Here is a 23,306-nt window from a genome sequence, read left to right on the forward strand (position 1 = left end):
AATGGAAACAGGATACATTCAATGATAATTTTGAACAACTAACTGAAAAATAATTTTTCTAATTGTCATTTCATATTTCATGAAGGAAATAAATTTTATGATGAAATGTCATTATGTTGAACAGTCATTGCCAGGATGGTGAACCATGCAGTGTCAGAAAGTTAAATCTGCAACAACTGATTTGAGTAAGAATTTCTATCTAACTTGATGAACAGAGCAGTTGATTAGTTACCTTACTCCAAAGGTAAGAAAATGTCACCTTGACTACACATACATCATACAGTATCTCGGAACTGTGTCCGATACAGCACGTAACATTCTGTTTATCATCAGAAGTTAAGAAAATGTGACCTTAACTACACATACATCATACAGTATCTCGGAGCTGTGTCCGATACAGCACGTAACATTCTGTTTATTATCCAACACTAATAAATTCATTCAATACATCACTGTAATAACAGGTATACATATACAGAACAGATAATCCAGCATCTTAAAGACGTACAATCATAAGCTTAACTACCACAAGAAAGGCAGCAATGGAAAATATAGATATATATGTGTACATTTTTTATATTATAAAATGTTAATGCATTGCCTCAAATAAAGTGAAATTATTTCAATAAAAATAACTGATCTTCTTTCCTGAAAACTCCCAAGAGGAAGTTGAAGGCATCTATTTAGTATATAATCAACCTTTTGACAACCTCTAGGAAGTACAAATAATACAGCCTATTTAGAAGTGGGGGTAACTTATCCACAGGGTCAAATATATACCTGTGTTGTTTAGGACCATGTCTGACTCAGTGTATTATTCACAGGGTCAAATATATACCTGTGTTGTTTAGGACCATGTCTGACTGAGTGTCTTATTCACAAGGTCAAATATATACCTGTGTTGTTTAGGACCATGTCTGAGTGAGTGTCTTATTCACAAGGTCAAATATATACCTGTATTGTCAAGGACCATGTCTGACTCAGTGTATTATTCACAAGGTCAAATATATACCTGTATTGTTAAGGACCATTTCTGACAGAGTGTCTTATTCACAAGGTCAAATATATACCTGTATTGTTTAGGACCATGTCTGAGTGAGTGTCTTATTCAAAGGGTCAAATATATACCTGTGTTGTTTAGGACCATTTCTGAGTGAATGTCTTATTCACAAGGTCAAATATATACCTGTGTTGTTTAGGACCATGTCTGAGTGAGTGTCTTATTCACAAGGTCAAATATATACCTGTGTTGTTTAGGACCATGTCTGAGTGAGTGTCTTATTCACAAGGTCAAATATATACCTGTATTGTCAAGGACCATGTCTGACTCAGTGTATTATTCACAAGGTCAAATATACACCTGTGTTGTTTATAACCAATAGCACATTGGATACTGTATGCAGTTCTCAGGTGGTATTTTATCATTTGATTAATTGAGATTGCTCTGTTTGAATCTTTTAGAAAATAAAATAATCAATATGGACTACATTTTAAATTAATTCACAATTTCTATAACCATAAACACACTCATTTTTAAAAAAAATTCCCAACTATGATACAACGTTATTGATGACCAGTCAGGTTTGTAATGTGTTTTTAAAAGAAAACATCAGTCAGGTTTGTAATGTGTTTTTAAAAGAAAACATCTAATCACAAATTAACAAGTTTGTTGTTTGATAAAAAACTTCCTGATAATTGTAATATTTAAGAGTTTAGCTGTCGGTAAAACTTCAATTTTACATCATAATTCAAGAATACCAGTAATATTGAAGAGGTAAGTACATGAAAAAAAATCAACTTTTTACATAATAAATTTACAAAACTTTAACAAGAAATAGAATAAAGAATTTTCTACAACAATCAAACAGCAACTTTAAACATAGATTCTGCTATATTTTTAAAAAAGCATTTTAATACATTAATATCTGATATAGATCTGTACGACAAAAGTAAATAACCTTACTCAGTGTATACTCATGGCAAACTAAAGAGCTGTTTTGTTGCAAAACTCTTAAAATCTATTGTAATGTCTTAAACCTGTAGAAAAAACTTTGTTTAAAGTTTACCAAATTGCCATTTATACTTCATATCTGTATGACGTAGTAATAAGAATGAAATGGTTCACAGTAAATCAATTAGTTTACAACAAGCAGTTTTACCTTAAATGAAAATAAATTTTATTTGCCTCAACAATTATCATGATTTAAAATTTCAATTTACTTTTTCATTTCTAATTGAACCATAAGTTAATTTAGAGGTGATACCTATCTATATATACATAACCCTATATACACAATGTCTTACAAATCTTACAAAACTAGAGTTACCTGTTATAAAACACTTTATGTTCTAATCACAAAACATCCCTTATTTTAGATATATATAGACACAAATCATTTTCCTGATGCATATAAGATGTAGACATGAACAAATAAAGAGAGATGATATGTCAAAAATATCGTCATCAATGAAATGATAACAGAATTAGACTTCAATCAAATCAAATAAACTTTGTAAGGGGGACCACAAACTTTTGACTGTCTTAGAGAGGAAAAGAAAAGCCTTATCACTTGATGGACAATAGAATTCGGTTAAAACTACCCATTTTAATTTTTCCCCCGAGATTTAACGTCCCAGCACCAGCCTGGGTTATGCTGATGATCCACACATGACCCTGGCTGTTGCATGAAATAAAACCAGACAAATATTAACAGGGACGGTTTTTACATGGATTTTTTTTTGTGTGGTCGTCATACAATCAATGCTTTATATGATTTATAAATGAATTTAGAATGATACTTTTGCTCTTTGTGGCATATGAATACAATGACAATAGTTAGCTTTCTGACTAGCAGCTAGAAGTAGAGTTATTCTGATGTAAATGTTTGTTCACTGAAATATTGATAAATGATCAAGTTTTGTAAGATAACTGTCTCTGACCTGACAGTATAACATGACCAATAAGCATGTCTGACCAAAATAGCCTGTCCTTTTATTCTTTACCTGGGATACCAGGTGTTCTGATAAATTTAGAGATAAGTGATTCAGTCTTAGGTATCTGTCATTCGATAGGTTAAAATATTTACAGATATGACATCTGTTTCATCAGTAATAACTGTAGTCCATTTAATACTGAAAGTCGAAGAGATTATTGTAGTCAGACTGTGCTGTCTTTTGATCCCTTGGACATGAAGCTCCAGTAGGATGTCCCCCACATATGAACCACTTCCGGACCATTTTATCAGTTATATTGCATACATCCAGTGTAGGTTGTTTTGTGCTATTGCCATGAATGCACATGTTATGACATTACTTGTTGTTGCATGTTATCATGAGGAACGAAACTGACAACTTCATTGTACACAAGCTCTGAAAATAGAAATGAAGCAAATTGAGAACATTTAAGTTTTAACAAAATAAAATTAAAAAAATTTAAAAAAAAAAAAGAAAGAAAACACAACATAAACAACATTTAACAAATAACTACATGTGATATTGTATTACTATTACTTGTATTATGACATTCGTAACGGCCTGTCAACACATAAAACGTCATTAGAACAATCTATTGGTATTATAATATCAATTACATGGGCATCTACAAACCATTAACTAATGATATCAGAACAGTCCCCGCGGTAACAACTTTTGCTGTGTTCCCTTCATTACTATAAGTGTATACAGATGAGTACTGGATAAATATAAACAACATGTAATTGATAAAATATATACAAATAATGAAGTGATAATCTAGAGCAATGTCTATGCTGTGTAAGTATTAAGAAATATGACCTTATATGGAAGGGGATTATTACATAATAACAAGAATTTAATTTCTAAAATTAGAACATGTAGATAATACATAAAGGTGACCTATATACTGGGTATCAAAGACTGGATAAATATAGTAGATATGTTTTATATTTGTTTAATTCAAATGTTTTCCTCTATTGTGAAATTAAAATGAATCCATTTTTATTTGATTTTGTGTCAACAAAGCTAAACATACCTCTCCAAGCTGGTATATCATGATCCAGATTTTCAAATGAATCATCATACTGTTGGTCTGCAACAGGTTCGTCCGAGGGGTCAGCGTACTGGGCGAGGTATGGGTGGGCTAAAGCTAGCTCTGCTGTGATCCTACAATCAGCATCCAGGTTCAGCATATGATCCAGCAGGTTCAGAGCTAGAGAGATATGTAGAAAATATTTACCATGCTTGATCTTTTACTTACAAAATTTCCAAGATATGTTTGCTAAACAGAACACATTCTGACCAGATGGCCATCTTTTGATACATATGACAGACTATCTCTCCAAGGTGAACCCATACACATAGTTTTGAAAGTCCAGTGGCAAGCACTGTAAGAGATAGGGCCCAGAGAAGGACAGAAGTAATGGAAGGACACAATGCAAAAATACAGCCCCTTCCCCCACCTCTCTTAGATAATTCTCACGAAAAATGAATGATTCTACTACAGCTGTCATTTCAAAACCACATGCAATTTCCACTTTACATGTATCCCATAATAATGTGTAATTGATCTTTCACTGGTAAGTTAGCAGCATAACTCACAGATCGTTATATCAAGGCTGACATTGCAGATCAACAAACACAAATCTTTTAAAGCAATCTATCAGCTTTGAATACCAGATGTAGACAGTAAGTTTTAAAGTGGAAAAGAAGAAATCTGTTAATTACAGTAAATCTGCAGTCAGTCTGAACAAAATTAAATAAACACTGTTGAAATCATTTAAATTTTATGACAAGGTGCTTTTGGAAATAAATTAGAATTCAGACTTTCAGAATCAACATCATTGAAAATCACAATGTTGTGTTTAAAAAACTATTGACTGGGATGAAGAATACCTACCTTTTTTGTTTGCATGTAAAAATATTTCATCTAAAGGCTTTTTACTCCACTTTGGCATTGATGAAATGTAGTTCCTTGCCTGTAAATAAAACATAAAACATGTACCATTTACATTGCCTCAAACTTTGTACATTATGTAATAATAAACATGAAACAATACTGACAAAATGCATCAAAAATTATGTCAGTAGAAATTTAAGTACTTCAGACGTGTTTCTGTACAGTAAATGTTAGAATTGTCTGCCTACTGTCATATAGATTTCCACTTTACAGTACAATATACATATTCAGTACCATATCAAACTACCACACTCTGAAACCGGGATGGACAGTTTAAAAACAAAATTCCTCATATAACATTATTTACAAATCTTCATTGTCATTAAAACAATGTAACTGTTTAGTTGTCACATCCTGTGATATGTCGCAGCATATTTAACCAAACATTACTCAAATATCTGTCATAATAATATCTTTGACTAATAATTGAGAATAACAGAACAAGGAACCTGCTGCTGATTTTCTGGTGTTTTTTCTTTTCTTTCATAATTAACCTTTCATCTACAGTCCCTGTCAGGACAACACAGGACTGTACGTAAAACTCATGACTTACCTCCCTTTTCTCCATCATCATGACTTACCTCCCTTCTCCCCTTCATCATGACTTACCGCCCTTCTCCCCTTCATCTACAGTCACTGTCAGGACAACACAGGACTGTACATGAAACTCGTGACCTACCTCCCTTCTACCCTTCATCTACAGTCACTGTCAGGACAACATAGGACTGTACGTAAAACTCATGACTTACTGCCCTTCTACCTTTCATCTACAGTCACTGTCAGGACAACACAGGACTGTACGTAAAACTCATGACTTACCTCCCTTCTCCCCTTCATCATGACTTACCTCTCTTCTGCCCTTCATCATGACTTACCTCCCTTCTCCCCTTCATCATGACTTACCTCTCTTCTGCCCTTCATCATGACTTACCTCCCTTCTCCCCTTCATCATGACTTACCTCTCTTCTCCCCTTCATCATGACTTACCTCCCTTCTCCCCTTCATCATGACTTACACCCCTATTCCCTTCATCATGACTTACCTCTCTTCTGCCCTTCATCATGACTTACCTCCCTTCTCCCCTTCATCATGACTTACCTCTCTCTTCTGCCCTTCATCATGACTTACCCTCTCTCATCATGACTTACACTCCCTCCCTTCATCATGACTTACCTCTCTTCTGCCCTTCATCATGACTTACCTATTCCCTTCATCATGACTTACCTCTCTTCTGCCCTTCATCATGACTTACCTCCCTTCTCCCCTTCATCATGACTTACCTCTCTTCTGCCCTTCATCATGACTTACACCCCTATTCCCTTCATCATGACTTACCTCTCTTCTGCCCTTCATCATGACTTACCTCCCTTCTCCCCTTCATCATGACTTACCTCCCTTCTCCCCTTCATCATGACTTACACCCCTATTCCCTTCATCATGACTTACCTCTCTTCTGCCCTTCATCATGACTTACCTCCCTTCTCCCCTTCATCATGACTTACCTCTCTTCTGCCCTTCATCATGACTTACACCCCTATTCCCTTCATCATGACTCACCTCTCTTCTCCCTTTCATCATGACTTACACCCCTATTCCCTTCATCATGACTTACCTCCCTTCTCCCCTTCATCATGACTTACCTCTCTTCTGCCCTTCATCATGACTTACACCCCTATCCCCTTCATCATGACTTACCTCCCTTCTCCCCTTCATCATGACTTACCTCTCTTCTGCCCTTCATCATGACTCACCTCTCTTCTCCCTTTCATCATGACTTACACCCCTATTCCCTTCATCATGACTTACCTCTCTTCTGCCCTTCATCATGACTTACCTCCCTTCTGCCCTTCATCATGACTTACACCCCTATTCCCTTCATCATGACTCACCTCTCTTCTCCCTTTCATCATGACTTACACCCCTATCCCTTCATCATGACTTACCTCCCTTCTCCCCTTCATCATGACTTACCTCTCTTCTCCCCTTCATCATGACTTACCTCCCTTCTCCCCTTCATCATGACTTACCTCCCTTCTCCCCTTCATCATGACTTACCTCCCTTCTCCCCTTCATCATGACTTACCTCCCTTCTCCCCTTCATCATGACTTACCTCCCTTCTCCCCTTCATCATGACTTACCTCTCTTCTCCCCTTAATCATGACTTACACCCCTATTCCCTTCATCATGACTTACCTCCCTTCTCCCCTTCATCATGTCTTACACCCCTATTCCCTTCATCATGACTCACCTCTCTTCTCCCTTTCATCATGACTTACACCCCTATTCCCTTCATCATGACTCACCTCTCTTCTCCCCTTCATCATGACTTACCTCCCTTCTCCCCTTAATCATGACTTACCTCTCTTCTCCCCTTCATCATGACTTACCTCTCTTCTCCCCTTAATCATGACTTACACCCCTATTCCCTCCATCATGACTTACCTCCCTTCTCCCCTTCATCATGACTTACCTCTCTTCTCCCCTTCATCATGACTTACCTCTCTTCTGCCCTTCATCATGACTTACCTCCCTTCTCCCCTTCATCATGACTTACCTCTCTTCTGCCCTTCATCATGACTTACCTCTCTTCTCCCCTTAATCATGACTTACACCCCTATTCCCTCCATCATGACTTACCTCCCTTCTCCCCTTCATCATGACTTACCTCCCTTCTCCCCTTCATCATGACTTACCTCCCTTCTCCCCTTCATCATGACTTACCTCTCTTCTGCCCTTCATCATGACTTACCTCTCTTCTGCCCTTCATCATGTCTTACACCCCTATTCCCTTCATCATGACTTACCTCCCTTCTCCCCTATATCACGACTTACACCCCTATTCCCTTCATCATGACTTACCTCCCTTCTCCCCTATATCACGACTTACACCCCTATTCCCTTCATCATGACTTACCTCCCTTCTCCCCTTAATCATGATTTACACCCCTATTCCCTTCATCATGACTTACCTCCCTTCTCCCCTATATCACGACTTACACCCCTATTCCCTTCATCATGACTCACCTCTCTTCTCCCTTTCATCATGACTTACACCCCTATTCCCTTCATCATGACTCACCTCTCTTCTCCCCTTCATCATGACTTACCTCCCTTCTCTTCATCATGACTTACCTCTCTTCTCCCCTTCATCATGACTTACCTCCCTTCTCCCCTTCATCATGACTTACCTCGCTTCTCCCCTTCATCATGACTTACCTCTCTTCTCCCATGACTTACCTCCCTTCTCCCCTTCATCATGACTTACACCCCTATTCCCTTCATCATGACTTACCTCCCTTCTCCCCTTCATCATGACTTACCTCCCTTCTCCCCTTCATCATGACTTACCTCTCTTCTCCCCTTCATCATGACTTACCTCCCTTCTCCCCTTCATCATGACTTACCTCTCTTCTGCCCTTCATCATGACTTACCTCTCTTCTGCCCTTCATCATGACTTACCTCTCTTCTCCCCTTAATCATGACTTACCTCCCTTCTCCCCTTCATCATGACTTACCTCTCTTCTGCCCTTCATCATGACTTACACCCCTATTCCCTCCATCATGACTTACCTCCCTTCTCCCCTTCATCATGACTTACCTCCCTTCTCCCCTTCATCATGACTTACCTCCCTTCTCCCCTTCATCATGACTTACCTCTCTTCTGCCCTTCATCATGACTTACCTCTCTTCTGCCCTTCATCATGTCTTACACCCCTATTCCCTTCATCATGACTTACCTCCCTTCTCCCCTATATCACGACTTACACCCCTATTCCCTTCATCATGACTTACCTCCCTTCTCCCCTATATCACGACTTACACCCCTATTCCCTTCATCATGACTTACCTCCCTTCTCCCCTTAATCTTAATCATGATTTACACCCCTATTCCCTTCATCATGACTTACCTCCCTTCTCCCCTATATCACGACTTACACCCCTATTCCCTTCATCATGACTTACCTCCCTTCTCCCCTATATCACGACTTACACCCCTATTCCCTTCATCATGACTTACCTCTCTTCTCCCCTTAATCATGACTTACCTCCCTTCTCCCCTATATCACGACTTACACCCCTATTCCCTCTATCATGACTTACCTCCCTTCTCCCCTTCATCATGTCTTACACCCCTATTCCCTTCATCATGACTCACCTCTCTTCTCCCTTTCATCATGACTTACACCCCTATTCCCTTCATCATGACTTACCTCCCTTCTCACCTTCATCATGACTTACCTCCCTTCTCCCCTTAATCATGACTTACCTCCCTTCTCCCATTAATCATGACTTACCTCCCTTCTCCCCTTCATCATGACTTACCTTCCTTCTCCCCTTCCTCATGACTTACACCCCTATTCCCTTCATCATGACTTACCTCTCTTCTCCCCTTCATCATGACTTACCTCCCTTCTCCCCTTCATCATGACTTACCTCCCTTCTCCCCTTCATCATGACTTACCTCCCTTCTCCCCTTCATCATGACTTACCTCTCTTCTCCCCTTCATCATGACTTACCTCCCTTCTCCCCTTCATCATGACTTACCTCCCTTCTCCCCTTCATCATGACTTACCTCCCTACTGCTGATTTTTTGAAGTAGACATTCATCTGGAGTCCCTGTCAGGGACAACACACGGCTAAGCTGGTCTATATCTGTACCGAGGTCAAGGACATCACTTCCCTTCATTTTGAGGCCTATTTATCATATTCCTTTTTTTCTTAATTTTTATACAGGCTACATACATGTTTATTGTGTAAGGATTTAAGGCTACATACATGATTATTGTGTAAGGATTTAAGGCTACATACATGTTTATTGTGTAAGGATTTAAGGCTACATACATGTTTATTGTGTAAGGATTTAAGGTTACATACATGTTTATTGTGTAAGGATTTAAGGCTACATACATGTTTATTGTGTAAGGATTTAAGGCTACATACATGTTTATTGTGTAAGGATTTAAGGCTACATACATGTTTATTGTGTAAGGATTTAAGGCTACATACATGTTTATTGTGTAAGGATTTAAGGCTACATACATGTTTATTGTGTAAGGATTTAAGGCTACATACATGTTTATTGTGTAAGGATTTAAGGCTACATACATGTTTATTGTGTAAGGATTTAAGGCTACATACATGTTTATTGTGTAAGGATTTAAGGCTACATACATGTTTATTGTGAAAGGATTTAAGGCTACATACATGTTTATTCTGTAAGGATTTATCTTCAGTATATTCTACTGTGTTTCTGCTCTTATTTTATCTATTTTGTTGTTTTTTAGAAAAGAATGTTGACATGTACTGGTATTTTAACTGGTGAAGAGTCGCTGGTAGTATGATGGTTAAAGGTAAGAAAGGATACGATCTGTTCCTGGGAAGAGTGGCTTACTGGTCAACATTTCTGCCATAATACACCCAACAGACCAAATGTCCACTGAAAACATACATAATTTTTTCACAATGAATTTTTACATACATAATTTTTTCACAATGAATTTTTAACAAAAATTCAATTAAACTTGATAGAAGAGTTCCATTCTAGCAACAGAATTAATCAGAGCACAAAATGATGTTTAAATTCTACTACAATCCATTGCATTACTTTCTCCAAGCCTGAATGTCTCCCAGTTACTTCTCCTTAGTACCTGTTTGAGAATAATGCATCCAGTTGAGGACAATTTCAGGCGCCCTGTACCAGCGAGTGGCGACATATCCAGTCATCTCCGACTCTGTGTGACGTGCCAGACCAAAATCCAAAATCTGAAGAACAGTAGCCCCGGTAAATATAACAGAATATATAACATTATTGTATTGTAGTTCATACAGCCCTAGGTGACACAACAATGTCAATATTTAGATATTTCTTATTAACAAAATACATATATCTAGTTCTTTTACAAGCTTTGTACACTGAAGAACTTCATGTGGATGTGACTTCACAATGTAGATAAATGATGATGTACAGATACAACGGTATGTATTTCTTTTCACAGAAAACTTCAGTCAGAATTTCAGGAAGTGTTTCAAATCCAAATCAATAGGGTGGAAAGTAATCTCCAAGGTAAATCATTGCAGGACATAGTCTATTTAAACGGAGGTGAATTCTATGATATCATCCCGAGGGTCTAGCTAGTGGAGAGGGATGTCATATCTATAATGTACACCCTTAACATGTGTTTCTTTGAAAGGAATGCATCACCCTGCCCTTTGTAAAGCAGATAATTTCTGTAATGGAATCCCCAGGGATCTAAACACTTTAAGGAACCACTATATAATGAAAAATACTTGAACAAGTTAAGTCAATGAATTAGGAAATTATTTATGGTAACAATAACATGTCTGCTCTCCTACACAACTCTGACTTACTTTTAGCTCACAGTCTTCATTGACAGCAATATTGCTAGGCTTGAGATCCTGTAGACAGAAGTAGAACAGTGAAGACATTTACCACAAAGTACATTAATCTTACAGACAATGACAGCAATATTGCCTTGGTTTATGATAAGTTATATCCAACATCTGTCCCTAAATCTAAACAGTATCACAAGGCTTTACTTATATCAATCAAAGAAAAAATTCCACATTCTCCAGCTTTTGAAAATGAAAAATATTTACAAACAGAGAAAGTGAAAGCATTAAAATCAGATATCATTAAAAACATTCCAGACATAATATAAAAACAATATTTTTAGTGGGGATCAGTTTTCACTGATTTTGTGGGTATTTTTAAATCAAAAATCTGCAAACTGTTAAATAAGTATAAGCAGATTTATTGAGACGTCTACGAAAAAGGGATTTTTGAAAAAACCCTGAGAATTAAGTCTCATGAAAATTAACCATTATACAGTATGTCTTTTGCATGTTGTTACTTCATGAGTTCTTATGGTGAGAAAAATCAGGATATCAAAATATTTATAAATCAAGATGTGACTAAGCAACAGAAATCCTCGTGTGTGGAACCAAGAAGATGTTAGTAACTTTCTCGTGTTACTGACTGTGTTAAGGCAGTTCCTACAGCAGTAAGGCAAGACTCTCCAAATTTGGCCTTACTGATAATTGTGAATTTTTTAATAAGTTAAATGGCCATAACTCTGATAAAAAATCAACAGACCATAACCAGATCAGAACTGCATCTTTCCTATTACACAGCTACATTTACATCACAGTCTTAACAGATTAGTTAATGAGAAAAGTAGCGAAAGCAAAATAATCACCAAAAAAAAGCCAACGGTAGTATTACACATCCCCCGACTGAGAAATGACGTGGCATAATAATAACAAGAAATATATACACTGGAACTGTGGACACTAGCTGTCAATATGTTGGTACAATTTTTGTATAATGAAGTTTTAACATATCAGTTGTAATACACGGAAGTAAACATAAGGCTACATAATTATACATGTCCAACCATAACCTGATACAAAGTCTGGGGTTAAACTTGCAATAGATCTATCATTAATTCTACTGAACAACCAGGACTTACTGTCAGGTAAAACGGACATAAAGCCTGCTCAACAACGCCGCGTTCTATGAACTTCTAACATTAAGATTACTTACCCTGTGAATGATTCCTGCTGAATGTATGTACTGCAAAGAAACAAAATAAACATTATGCAAATTTCTATGGGGAGGGGGCCACAACATATAGTTCTCGATGAACAAGCCGTGGATACCAGTGTATACAGAGGACTCACTAGAAATCAAGGTATGTGTAGTAAAGGAGTAAGTTGAACACGGCAAGTTCTTGTTTAAATCTGTATTATGTCAGAGCGTTGTTTACACGTTTCGACTCTAGGTGAGCCGACATCTGAACAATAAGCAAATTTATACAAACATGAAAAGTTGTTTGTCAATCATGTAACAGGTAGATCTTTCTGAACACAAAATTATAAACAGTGCACCTCATATTAATGATAATATATTCAACATGTGTTCCAGCTTAAACCTGAAAACTGCAATTTTTATTTATTATAACAAAATAGTAAAAACAGCAATAAAAACTACTATAAAGAGCTGTTCTGTTTAAAATATCAAAGTCCCACTACATATATATGGAGAATTGGCCTGTGTGGTTACATAGAAGTTAGAGGCTAGTACCTTGAGTCCGCGGAGGATCTGGTAAACGAGGAACTGGACATGGTCATCACTGAGTCTCTGTGTCTTGATTATGTTGTTAAGGTCAGCTCCCATCAGGTGAGTGACCAGGTATCTGTAATAAACAAAAGGTCAATCACCTTGTTTACATCAACACACATCTACAAAGGTTATCTTAAACAGGTCTCCAATGATTTGTCTGGTCTACATGTGAAAGTGGACTCCCTAGACAGAACTAATGAAAACAGGATACAGAAATAGAAGTACAAAGTCTAAATCTTCAATCTAAAATTACATCAAATTACGTTGAATATAACATAAACCAATGGAAAATTCTCAACAATTTTGGACAAATGGAGAAGAAAGCAAAAAGATTCTTATCAGTTCTCAAAAAAAGAAGTTAAACATCCAAAATGAAAATATGAATGGCCGCTGTTAGCCATCTTGAATATCTCATTAAGCTCAAAATATGGTATGCACAATAAGGACTGATACTGTAAGCGTTCATGATATTCTGTATTGTAGGTGTTTAAAGCCCACCATTTGATATCATGTCATCAGTATCGGCATGAAGACAGAATGAACAGCTGTGTACATGTAGATAGAAAGATGAGGAGAAACTACAAGCAGGTATGATGTATACCGTCACTACTTCCCCTAAGTCTCCTTTGTACACCAATATGCTGTTTACATATACACTTATCCATGGTCTCATGAACGCCTGTTTGGGTGTGTATGCATGAAGATGCAGACATATAATATACTTAGCACTTCTTTAAAAGGTTTTGGGGGCCATTAATGAGTCCCATTCCCAACTGAAATGATTTCATAATTAAACCAAACTCCTGAAATTTTCAATTAACTCAAAATTCAAAATATTTAATTTCAAACCAAATTCATAAAATTCTGACTTTTTTTCCAGTTTTTTTTAGGCCAATGATGAGCCCCATTTTCTCATTCCAACAAACTACCTAGAATTTCGTTCTCATTTTACCAATTTTACAAAATAAGGCAGAAAGTCTCCATCCTATACCAGTGAAAAAAAGCCTTGTATCTACACGTATTCCTAGTGTCTACATGTATGCCTTGTGTCTATATGTATGCCTTGTGTCTACATGTATGCCTTGTGTTTACATGTATGCCTAGTGCTTATGTTACCTTAGTTTATAATATATTTATATACAGTCTGTAATATATTTTACTGTCATTAATGTTAAATATTCATATTACATTAATCATTTCTCATATTTACATATGCAATAGACAGACTTCAGACTATATTATACAACACGAGTAATTAACTGGAACCAGTTATTGTCCGTGGATTAAATATAAAAGTACTTACACATCATCAAAGTCTGCCAAGGAGGTCTGAGGTGTAAAAACATCCAGCAGTCCAATGATCTGTTAAACAACAAGATTGACTTTCATCATTCTAGTGATAATTTTCAATGCTCAATTGAGTTGTATTGGGAACACTCCTTCTTTTTCTGCATGCAAGTTGAAATGTATATGTATCACTTATTTAGGACTTACTATTTAGTACAGTATAGGTCAGACCTATATATATATATATATCACTTATTTAAGGACTTACTATATAGTACATATAGGTCAGACCTATATATGCATCACTTATTTAAGGACTTACTATATAGTACAGTATAGGTCAGACCTATATATATATATATCACTTATTTAAGGACTTACTATATAGTACAGTATAGGTCTATATAGACCTATATATATATATATGTATCACTTATTTAAGGACTTACTATATAGTACAGTATAGGTCAGACCTATATATGTATCACTTATTTAAGACTTATAGGTCAGACCTATATATGTATCACTTATTTAAGGACTTACTATATAGTACATATAGGTCAGACCTATATATGTATCACTTATTTAAGGACTTACTATATAGTACAGTATAGGTCAGACCTATATATGTATCACTTATTTAAGGACTTACTATATAGTACATATAGGTCAGACCTATATATGTATCACTTATTTAAGGACTTACTATATAGTACAGTATAGGTCAGACCTATATATATATATCACTTACTTAAGGACTTACTATATAGTGCATATAGGTCAGACCTATATATGTATCACTTATTTAAGGACTTACTAAGGTACAGTTAGCCTTTTCCAATTGAATGTGTATGTTTTATAAATTAAATGCCACACCTATATATGAACATTATTTGTAACTTCTGTTTTCTATGTAGATTATATAAGCCAGTGGGTATGACAACATTGTCTATTTATATATAAACTAGGTTACTAGATCACTATATATGTATATTACTGATCTATATATGTGATAAGCACTATATACATAGCATAGTTACAGATCTACTATATATGTACTTTTTATCTAGAAATGTGATCTCATTACAAGGAAGAATATATATAAATATATCACTGTTTTATAGATAAACTCTACTTAAGTAATGTGTTCCACTTATATTACCTATATAGGGTCACTGACTTACATATCTATAATTTTATATAATGCACTTGTTTTAAGGGTTTATGCATTTATTTTTTTTAAACTTTTTTTTTCCTTTATCAGTATAGGTGAGACCTATATATATATATATTCATCGCAAAAACAGACCTATATATATATATATATCACTTATTTAAGGACTTACTATATAGTACAGTATAGGTCAGACCTATATATGCATCACTTATTTAAGGACTTACTAAGGTACAGTATAGGTCAGACCTATATATGCATCACTTATTTAAGGACTTACTAAGGTACAGTATAGGTCAGACCTATATATGTATCACTTATTTAAGGACTTACTATATAGTACATATAGGTGAGACCTATATATATATATATATCACTTATTTAAGACTTACTATATAGTACAGTATAGGTCAGACCTATATATATATATATATCACTTATTTAAGGACTTACTATATAGTACAGTATAGGTCAGACCTATATATGTATCACTTATTTAAGGACTTACTATATAGTACATATAGGTCAGACCTATATATGCATCACTTATTTAAGGACTTACTAAGGTACAGTATAGGTCAGACCTATATATGCATCACTTATTTAAGGACTTACTAAGGTACAGTTAGCCTTTTCCAATTGAATGTGTATGTTTTATAAATTAAATGCCACACCTGAACATTATTTGTAACTTCTGTTTTCTATGTAGATTATGAAGCCAGTGGGTATGACAACATTGTCTATTTATATATAAACTAGGTTACTAGATCACTACATGTATATTACTGATCTGTGATAAGCACTCCATACACAGCATTGTTACAGATCTACATACATGTACTTTTTATCTAGAAATGTGATCTCATTACAAGGAAGAATATGAGAGTAAAATATCCTGTTTTATAGATAAACTCTACTTAAGTAATGTGTTCCACTTATATTACCAGGGACACTGACTTACATATCTAATAATTTTATATAATGCAGTTGTTTTTCAGGGTTTATGCATTTATTTTTTTTAAACTTTTTTTTTCCTTTATCAATTTATTCATCGCAAAAACAGTTTTTACAGTCAATCTGACTCATGAACAGTATAAGTCAAACAATAGGACCCTGTACAGTATAAGTCAAACAATAGGACCCTGTACAGTGTAAGTCAAACAACAGGACTCTGTACAGTATAAGTCAAACATCAGGACTCTGTACAGTGTAAGTCAAACAACAGGACTGTACAGTGTAAGTCAAACAACAGGACCCTGTACAGTATAAGTCAAACAACAGGACTCTGTACAGTGTAAGTCAAACAACAGGACTCTGTACAGTGTAAGTCAAGCAACAGGACTCTGTACAGTGTAAGTCAAACAACAGGACTTTGTACAGTGTAAGTCAAACAACAGAACTCTGTACAGTGTAAGTCAAACAACAGGACCCTGTACAGTATAAGTTAAACAACAGGATTCTGTACAGTGTAAGTCAAACAACAGGACTGTACAGTATAAGTCAAACAACAGGACTGTACAGTATAAGTCAAACAACAGGACTCTGTACAGTGTAAGTCAAACAACAGGACCCTGTACAGCATAAGTCAAACAACAGGACTCTGTACAGTATAAGTCAAACAACAGGACTCTGTACAGTATAAGTCAAACAACAGGACTGTACAGTATAAGTCAAACAATAGGACCCTGTACAGTATAAGTCAAACAACAGGACCCTGTACAGTGTAAGTCAAACAATAGGACCCTGTACAGTATAAGTCAAACAATAGGACCCTGTACAGTATAAGTCAAACAACAGGACTCTGTACAGTGTAAGTCAAACAACAGGACCCTGTACAGTGTAAGTCAAACAACAGGACTCTGTACAGTATAAGTCAAACAACAGGACTCTGTACAGTGTAAGTCAAACAACAGGACTCTGTACAGTGTAAGTCAAACAACAGGACTTTGTACAGTGTAAGTCAAACAACAGAACTCTGTACAGTGTAAGTCAAACAACAGGACCCTGTACAGTATAAGTTAAACAACAGGATTCTGTACAGTGTAAGTCAAACAACAGGACTGTACAGTATAAGTCAAACAACAGGACTCTGTACAGTGTAAGTCAAACAACAGGACTCTGTACAGTGTAAGTCAAATAACAGGATTCTGTACAGTGTAAGTCAAACAACAGGACCCTGTACAGCATAAGTCAAACAACAGGACTCTGTACAGTATAAGTCAAACAACAGGACTGTACAGTATAAGTCAAACAACAGGACTCTGTACAGTATAAGTCAAACAACAGGACTCTGTACAGTATAAGTCAAACAATAGGACCCTGTACAGTGTAAGTCAAACAACAGGACTTTGTACAGTGTAAGTCAAACAACAGAACTCTGTACAGTGTAAGTCAAACATCAGGACTCTGTACAGTGTAAGTCAAACAACAGGACTCTGTACAGTGTAAGTCAAACAACAGGACTCTGTACAGTATAAGTCAAACAATAGGACCCTGTACAGTATAAGTCAAACAATAGGACCCTGTACAGTGTAAGTCAAACAACAGGACTTTGTACAGTGTAAGTCAAACAACAGAACTCTGTACAGTGTAAGTCAAACAACAGGACCCTGTACAGTATAAGTTAAACAACAGGATTCTGTACAGTGTAAGTCAAACAACAGGATTCTGTACAGTGTAAGTCAAACAACAGGACTGTACAGTGTAAGTCAAACAACAGGACCCTGTACAGTGTAAGTCAAACAACAGGACTGTACAGTATAAGTCAAACAACAGGACTCTGTACAGTGTAAGTCAAACAACAGGACTCTGTACAGTATAAGTCAAACAATAGGACCCTGTACAGTATAAGTCAAACAATAGGACCCTGTACAGTGTAAGTCAAACAACAGGACTTTGTACAGTGTAAGTCAAACAACAGAACTCTGTACAGTATAAGTCAAACAATAGGACCCTGTACAGTATAAGTTAAACAACAGGATTCTGTACAGTGTAAGTCAAACAACAGGACTTTGTACAGTGTAAGTCAAACAACAGGACTCTGTACAGTGTAAGTCAAACAACAGGACCCTGTACAGTATAAGTTAAACAACAGGATTCTGTACAGTGTAAGTCAAACAACCGGACTGTACAGTATAAGTCAAACAACAGGACTCTGTACAGTGTAAGTCAAACAACAGGATTCTGTACAGTGTAAGTCAAACAACAGGATTCTGTACAGTGTAAGTCAAACAACAGGACCCTGTACAGCATAAGTCAAACAACAGGACTCTGTACAGTATAAGTCAAACAACAGGACTCTGTACAGTATAAGTCAAACAACAGGACTGTACAGTATAAGTCAAACAACAGGACTCTGTACAGTGTAAGTCAAACAACAGGACCCTGTACAGTGTAAGTCAAACAACAGTGTGAAAAACTTTTACACAGCATCAATGTATTTGTGGAGCATTGTGTTTTATATACATATATCACTCTCTTCATTTAACTGTAATGTTTAACAGATCAAACAGAGAGTAAGTCAGAGCGACAGGATTATGAAACTGATATCTTGTGGGGAGATATATCTCAGTTTTCCACCAATTTCTCTGAAAGTTGGTACATGTTATAACTATCATATGAAAATTTGTTTTCCTGAATCAACTGGGTTTTATAACAAGCTTATCAGATATCTTTATTGCTGTTTATTTGTTGCATTCAGCATTTCAATTTTGTCCAGAGATCTTTTCACAAGTTATGGTAGGCTTTTGAATATCTACGACATAAAGAGGTATTGTCCAGGACAACATTTTGATTTAATATTTATTGGAAAATTTAAACTGCTCTTCTTATTTTACAGTATTTCTCATCCAGAGATTTCTTTTATTTATTACCAATCTCTTTAAAATTTGGTGTCCTTTATGATCTACACATTTAGCGATGTTTCCAGACCTGGTGTACAGACTGGGTAGGGTTTGGCAGTGATATTGTAGCGATGTTTCCAGACCTGGTGTACAGACTGGGTAGGGTTTGGCAGTGATATTGTAGCGATGTTTCCAGACCTGGTGTACAGACCTGGTGTACAGACTGGGTGGGGTTTGGCAGTGATATTGTAGCGATGTTTCCAGACCTGCTGTACAGACTGGGTGGGTTTTGGCAGTGATATTGTAGCGATGTTTCCAGACCTGGTGTACAGACCTGGTGTACAGACTGGGTGGGGTTTGGCAGTGATATTGTAGCGATGTTTCCAGACCTGGTGTACAGACCTGGTGTACAGACTGGGTGTACAGACCTGGTGTACAGACCTGGTGTACAGACTGGGTGTACAGACTGGGTAGGGTTTGGCAGTGATATTGTCCTTTATTCTTTTTTTTTCATCTTTTTGATCTTCCAACTGATTTCTTTCAAACTTTGTAGGCTTTATAATAACACAAATTTGTTTTTCTCAGTGGCACTTTGATAAAACAACTGTTTGTTTCATTTCCTTATTTCTATTAATTTCAATACAAAAATGTATTTCTCTTTGGCAGTGAACAGGTATATATTGTCCCATCCTGTGGCACTCATATTATACACATTTACTAATCTGGCAGGTATCAAACATTTATATCAACATCTTACATGAAGATGAAAATAAAGTTTTTCCCCAATCTAGGGACTTCACAAAATTCTAAAAACAGCCTGTGATTTTGATATACGTCTATACAATGTTAGGAATACCTTATAGGTAATGAACGTAAGTCACATAACCTACATAATCAAGAACACCCCAATAACATGGTTCATTACTTAACTATGACTGTGAAGAAAATTCTCAGTTAAAAAAAAGTGATTTAGTTTCTTACACTGAATTTCAAAGGAATATCAATTAAAAAGATCATAACAGATCATTATGACAGCGTTAGTTTGACAGTCCTTGTAATATCTGATGGTTAAAAATAGACAGCCTTTTGAAAGAATTCATGTATTATATGAAGAGCTGCTTTAAAAATTTATGCAATACATTTGATACTAATAACGATATTTTCAGTAAATAGATAAATATGCAATTGATGATGGTTTTGGAATATTACAACTTTATATGGGAGAGTCCTCCTATACATTTAGGTCTTAGTCTACCTGTTGTAACAACACCTGTAAAAAGTTTAGGTCTTAGTCTACCTAATTGTCACAACACATGTAAAAAGTTTAGGTCTTAGTCTACCTGGTTGTCACAACACCTGTAAAAAGTTTAGGTCTTAGTCTACCTGGTTGTCACAACACCTGTAAAAAGTTTAGGTCTTAGTCTACCTGATTGTCACAACACCTGTAAAAAGTTTAGGTCTTAGTCTACCTGATTGTCACCTGTAAAAAATTTATATCTTAGTCTACCTAATTGTCACAACACCTGTAAAAAGTTTAGGTCTTAGTCTACCTGATTGTCACAACACCTGTAAAAAGTTTAGGTCTTAGTCTACCTGATTGTCACAACACCTGTAAAAAGTTTAGGTCTTAGTCTACCTGATTGTCACAACACCTGTAAAAAGTTTAGGTCTTAGTCCCTGATTGTCACCTGTAAAAATTGTCACAATTGTCACCTGTAAAACGTTTAGATTTTAATCTACCTGATTGTCACATCACCTGTAAAAAGTTTAGTCTTAGTCTATCTGGTTGTCACAACACCTGTAAAAAGTTTAGGTCTTAATCTACCTGGTTGTCAAAATACCTGTAAAAAGAACATTGCCATAAAGAGATATACCCCATGTCAAAAAAAAAAGAAGGAAAAACAGACACAAAAAATAACTTACATTTTCATGGTTCATGTGTTTGAGTAGTTTCAATTCTCGATATGTCCTCTTGGCATGGATTTTTGATTGGAAGGGACGTGCCAATTTTTTGATAGCACATTTTACATTGGTCTGTAAGTTGATAGCAGAGCTGAAAATAACAAAAAATAGTTACAATGATGGTGGTAATTTTGTTGTAACAGAGATGACTATCTATTTCAATGCCTGCACTAGGATTTGAACCTTTGACTTCTGGCTTATTAGTCTGTAGCTTAAATGATTGACTTTTCTCTAGCCAAGATGTAAGGTAACATATTCTCCATCCAATGGAGAACTTGTTCTCAAGTTTCAAAGGGTTACACAGACACAAGCAAGTATGTTGATCCATTTTATAATTTTTGACTTTGATGGACACACATGACTAATTTTGGTTGTGAGAATTCATAAGCTTTAGACGGTCTTCCTTTTCTCTTTGTATATAAGTCCAGTAAATTATGAAATGGATCAAGATCCTTGCTTGTCTTTAAATGTGTAGACCTGCTCTGGCTACACTGATACTACAAAGCAACATGACATTATTATTTTAATCTGTCAGGTCCAGAGAGAGGTCATAATATGAATATACTTGCTTAGATTTTAATTGATATCATCTGATGTATTATATTTAGTCACAGTACATTCGCAATTCAAAAGAAAATGATCTGGGCTAAAAGAATGGCCTAATCGCCGACATAGAAAGGAAACACAGTTTAAAGCAGAAGTTGTTACATTGATGAATGTTTAATAACTATTTTGAAGAAATATTATATTGTTATTGATTCTAATATGATCTAAGTAAGTAAATCTACTAACTAAGTAAGGGAGATAGTGATTCCTTTAACCCTGGGTCCATGTTTTAGACCCATCCTCGTAATGACCCAATTCAATAAACAACATAGCAAAAGGAAGTAGCATTTTTAAAATTGTTTCCAACGAAAAAGTAAAAACAGGTAGGGCAGCATTTTGATTTCGTGTAAATTAATGACGAAGTGTCTAGAAACTGATTACAATTAAACTCCTGTTTGTATAGTACAGGCACCTTGATTTGGTAAATAGCTATTCTGATTATCCTACCTTTATTAGGCCTAAATATTTTTTCCTACATGGCTGTGCCAACAATGTATGAAGCATGTCAGTTATTTCTGGGTTAGAAAAACATATTTAAAAAGTAAAAATACTTATCATGATAGTATTGCAATAGTCACTTGACTATCGCAATACAAAGTTTACGATCACAATAGTAATTTTACTATCACAATACTATCATGGAAGCTCTTTTGTCCTCAATAGCTACCACCTGAGCATAGAATATGATATATATAAAATGTTGAAACCTATAGAATAACACTGCTTTTTTGTGAAGCAATGTAGGTTTTTAACCGTGTTTACAGTGGAAATACAACATATTTTGAACATTACTAGGGAAAGTGACTGAGTGCATACAGCTAATGCAATGTCAAGTAGTTTCATCTGGAAAACATAAACTAAGATACATTTGAAAGAAAAACAATAAGTTGGTACAAAAGTTATGCATCTGTATGTCGATACACAGAAAAGCGATGTAACATTGGCAAATCGCCCACATCCGGTTTGGGTTGAGTTAAAATAATGCATGGTGATAAAGGTCATCAGTTTGTTTATCCAGCCATTCATGGTCTACCCCTTTAATTCATTTATTCGTTTTCAGCATACACAAAGAATACTCACACAACTTGTCCATATGCCCCTGAACCAACGGGTACTAAACTGGTGTACTTTTCAAGAACTTCCCAAAGTGTTTTGTTCAACTCGATCCGGTGAAAGCCCGACCGAACGGAGCCGCAAGACTGTTCGGCCATCAGGGACGCAGTTTGCATTCAGATAAACACTGATAACAATGAGTTAATATGTGGACACAGATCACAAAGAACTCCAATGCTGAAACAGCACAAACAACTAAATCCGTCAAACTTCCAAATTGTGGTGCAGAACTCACTCGCTGAA

General features: G+C 35.9%; 1 protein-coding gene across 1 annotated transcript; it reads right to left on the reverse strand.

Annotated features, from left to right (window-relative positions):
* Positions 1–1,766: 1,766 nt before the first annotated feature.
* On the reverse strand, positions 1,767–23,306 carry LOC132543418 (mitogen-activated protein kinase 14-like). Its single transcript, XM_060206920.1, has 12 exons — positions 23,031–23,306; positions 21,306–21,435; positions 14,383–14,441; positions 13,041–13,152; positions 12,501–12,530; positions 11,306–11,353; positions 10,585–10,699; positions 10,302–10,373; positions 9,510–9,589; positions 4,874–4,952; positions 4,010–4,186; positions 1,767–3,369 (listed from the first exon to the last, which is right to left on the reverse strand). Exons 1-12 carry the CDS (start codon positions 23,177–23,179, stop codon positions 3,302–3,304), a joined length of 1,119 nt encoding a protein of 372 aa, XP_060062903.1. The 5' UTR covers positions 23,180–23,306; the 3' UTR covers positions 1,767–3,301.

This window comes from Ylistrum balloti, unplaced genomic scaffold (assembly GCF_031769215.1).
Source record: "Ylistrum balloti isolate Yb309-2 unplaced genomic scaffold, AGI_CSIRO_Ybal_v1 Utg369756, whole genome shotgun sequence".
Taxonomy (NCBI): domain Eukaryota; kingdom Metazoa; phylum Mollusca; class Bivalvia; order Pectinida; family Pectinidae; genus Ylistrum; species Ylistrum balloti.